Genomic DNA, 3,744 nt, shown 5'->3' on the forward strand with positions numbered 1-3,744 from the left:
CAGTGTCTCGTTCCCTACTCAGGGAACCATGGTTACATAAGTAACCTGAGACGTTTCTCTTCTTCAGATCCAAAGTATTGTAATGTGTTAAAAATCAGTTGTGTTAGTTTTCTATATACTGTAGCATGTTCTAGGAATATTAACCAAGCCCAACTCTGGTGAAGATAAAAGACTGGCATTGCTCAGGGTGCTACAGCCAAACACATTCTTCTGCACTGTGTCTAATTTACGGTTAATGGGTGGAGTTAGACTGATGATCAGTGGTCAAGGTTCAATTTAGACACTTCTAGTTTCTCTTCTTCAAATCATTCAGTTAGATAAAGACAGAGACTCTGGATGACAAAAACAAACTGCAAGAGACATAATGGAATCAGAACACAAAGGTTAGTGTTAATTAAATAACCTAATATGATACTCATTATATACATCTGGTTTAATATAATACTGAGAACTAATTTATGTTCTATTATATTTTTGTTTGTGGCATTGGCAGCACTAAACAGAAGTGATTCATGTTTAAAAGTCATATTACAACTTTTTAATGTAAAGCTGTTCTACTACATTTAGAAATGACGACATGTGTTTTACTACATTTCATTATACATTAGTTTTAAGAGAATCACTGCCACTGTCCTAATGCTATCACATCAAATATTTTAGAGAATTTTCTTACAGATAAAAACAAAAATCAGTTTGGTTCTGTTCCAACAGATTTGAATTCCAACCCTGATCCAACTCACTTTTTTTCAAGTTAGCTTGTTCAGGAAAGCGGCTTGACTTCCCTGATCTAAGAATTGTTTTATTGGCTGTCATTACATTGTCATTGAGTTCAAAGTTAACTGATAGCTTGCTAACGTATGCTAGTAGTTCCAAGGTTAGCTGGTGGATTAGGGCCGTCTGTCCTGTAGATGATATAGACGGTCACATAAAGGGAAGTTAGTGATGTTACATTCAGCAATGAAGTTTTGTAGATTGTGCCAAAATACAACAAAGTTCACATTGAAGCATCAGTGCTCGATTCATCAGCTTGTCTTTCTCAATACACTAAAACGTTTTTAATATCATAATTCATCACACCAGAACTAGAAAGAGGAGTGTTAAAAACATCCCCAACCTTTAATACTCAGTAAAATTATTATATTTTTATTATAACAATTAGGCATGATATAAAATATTTTTTATCTACCTGCAGTTTCTACTGTATGATCTACAGTACTTATACTGTATTATATTTGTTCATATCTTTGATTGAGTGATTAATGAAAATGTGTATGAATAAGTTGCGGAATCAACAATTTCAAATCAGTAGTTTTTTTTTTCTTTGATGAAAGCATAAACCTATACAAACCCTAACCTGTTTTAGTTTTCAACATCCCAAATTAAATCTAAGAAAAGACCACAGTATTTTTTTAGACTAATGTAATCTGAAAAACCTTCATCCGTCTTAACCTACAAATGACAATTCTGTCTTTGTCAACTTACTTGCAAGCTGCAATTTTTCATACATAAGTTTTATTTTAATGTGCTGGTACATACGGTAGGTGCCCCTTATTTTATTTATTTATTTATAGTCTTAAATTCTTGAAAAGCAAACAAGCAATAATGAATTCTTCATAATTTGCTTCTTATGAAAACATTGAAATTGAACTCTTTATTTTTATTAAATACAAATTTATGAATATATTAATATTAATACACTAACCTGATAACAAGGTTACGTCAACAAAAGTCATTTTTAAAGGTTAGATCAAGTAGGAAAGTAGAAATTGCCACGTTCTATAATGCAGCCTACTCTGATAAATTTTACTTTACCTTAGCTAGAAAGCTGTTCCTACTGTAAATAGATTACTTGTTTTACTGGGGGGGAAAATTATTGTGTGGTGTCCCTTGAACGTGGTGCCCCTGTGCACCAGGTGCCTATATGTTTAATCCACCAATGCTTTAGTGTAAAAACAGCATGCCAAATGATAGCATGAAATTGTGCATGATACACAGTGGCAGGAAACTGGGTTATTGTTGTTAATTGGGGATGAAACCGTTAGAATCACAGACACATTATAAATCAAATCATCTAGAGCTCCAGCTAATGACATGAACTGTTTGAATGCAGGTGATTCACAGGATCTGAGGATTGTGCTGCTGGGAGTCTCTGGTGCTGGAAAGAGTGCAATAGGAAATGCAATACTGGGTCGAGAGGCATTTAAAGAGAGCAGCACCAGAAAGAGTGAGTTACAGACAGGAAGAGTAAAAGACAGAAACATCTCCATCATCGACACTCCAGGATTCTTCAAACATCTCCATCATTGACACTCCAGGATTCTTCAACACTCAACTGACTGATGAAGAGATGAAGAATGAAATGGTGAGGAGTATGTATCTCTCTCATCCTGGTCCTCACGTGTTCCTGCTCGTCATGAACCTGGAAAACTTTGAGGAGGAGCAGAGGAACATTGTGGAAATGACTCAGGAGTTCTTTGGAGCTCAAGCTTTTAAGTTCACCATGGTTCTGGTCACTGGAAGAGAAAAAATGTCAAGGAGAGAATGGATGCTCTTTATACTTGATACAAAATTTAAAAGGCTGGTCAGTCACTGCAGAGATAATTATCATGCAATCAACAGTAAAAATGAGATGAATCAAACTCACATCACAGAGCTTCTGCAGAAGATTGATGAAACCATCAAACAGAATAATCACCAGCATTACAATAATGAGATTTACTCAGTGTCTCGAACAAAGAGCATAAGAATAAAGAAAAATCAAGAGGAAGAAAAGACATACAAAAGAAAAGAGACAGAAATGAAACAACAGCAAGCAAAATCAGCACCAGAGACTTTCACAACCCACAATGTAATGGAAGAGAGAACGACACACACTATCACTGAACCAGAAAATGAAAGCATAAGAGGAAAGAAAAAAGAGGAAGAAAATACATACAGCGAAACAAAGCAAAATAAAGAGAAAAGACAAGAACGAGCAAAAATAAAAGAGTTTTTTGAAATGGAAAGTACTATGGAAGAGAGATCAACACATACTGTGATTAAAAAGAAAGAGAGTTTTGTTTCTTATGTCAGACAATCAATGAGAACAACTCGCATATATGAAAACCTGGATTACAGTTCATTAGACAGATTTGAGGAATTCTCTAATGAAAGAATGAGAGGCAAAAATGTAGTCAAGACACCGGAAAAAATCTGGGGAATGAGCAAAAAGACAACGTACCAGATACTATCAGACGACGGTGAGAACTTTACACAAAACTCGAAACACACAAACCAAACGTCAAAGGTGAATTCACTAACAGTGGCACTACATTATTTAAAAAAAAAAACATCTCAGGTTACTTATGTAACCATGGTTCCCTGAATAGGGAATGAGACACTGCGTCCTCTAGGGGTCGCTATGGGGAACGCCTCGTCATGACCCGTGTCTGAAGCATACAATCAAAAAACCTTTCAAGGGAACCTTGAACTGCGTCCTCTAGTAGTCGCTATGGGGAACGGTATACCCACACCACCATGCTGAGGGGAGTGCATGCCAGAACCAAGGACGGCGAGAAGTACCAACTCTACCATATAGCTATGGGAGTGGCCCCTGGGACGTTAGAAGGCTGTCAGTGACATTATTCCCTACGGCCAAAGGCCTAGGCTACATACCCCAAAAACTTACCTGTTAGGGCCAGAACTCCTGGGCCCGGGGTAGAGCTCAAGGCTTGGAATCAGGAATAGATTCCTTTAAGGGAATAC

The 3,744-nt window shown here is 36.6% G+C and overlaps 1 protein-coding gene across 1 annotated transcript in view; it reads left to right on the plus strand.

Moving 5' to 3' along the window:
• The first annotated feature begins 2,091 nt into the window (after nucleotides 1–2,091).
• LOC107733974 (GTPase IMAP family member 8-like) overlaps nucleotides 2,092–3,744 on the plus strand; it is a 6,598-nt gene continuing 4,945 nt past the window's right edge. Inside the window, exons 1-2 of the mRNA XM_016545840.1 lie at nucleotides 2,092–2,259; nucleotides 2,294–2,738. Coding sequence (XP_016401326.1) covers nucleotides 2,092–2,259; nucleotides 2,294–2,738 — 613 coding nt within the window. The remainder of the gene's footprint in view (nucleotides 2,260–2,293; nucleotides 2,739–3,744) is intronic.

Source organism: Sinocyclocheilus rhinocerous, unplaced genomic scaffold (assembly GCF_001515625.1).
Source record: "Sinocyclocheilus rhinocerous isolate Xijiao unplaced genomic scaffold, SAMN03320098_v1.1 scaffold13848, whole genome shotgun sequence".
Classification (NCBI taxonomy): domain Eukaryota; kingdom Metazoa; phylum Chordata; class Actinopteri; order Cypriniformes; family Cyprinidae; genus Sinocyclocheilus; species Sinocyclocheilus rhinocerous.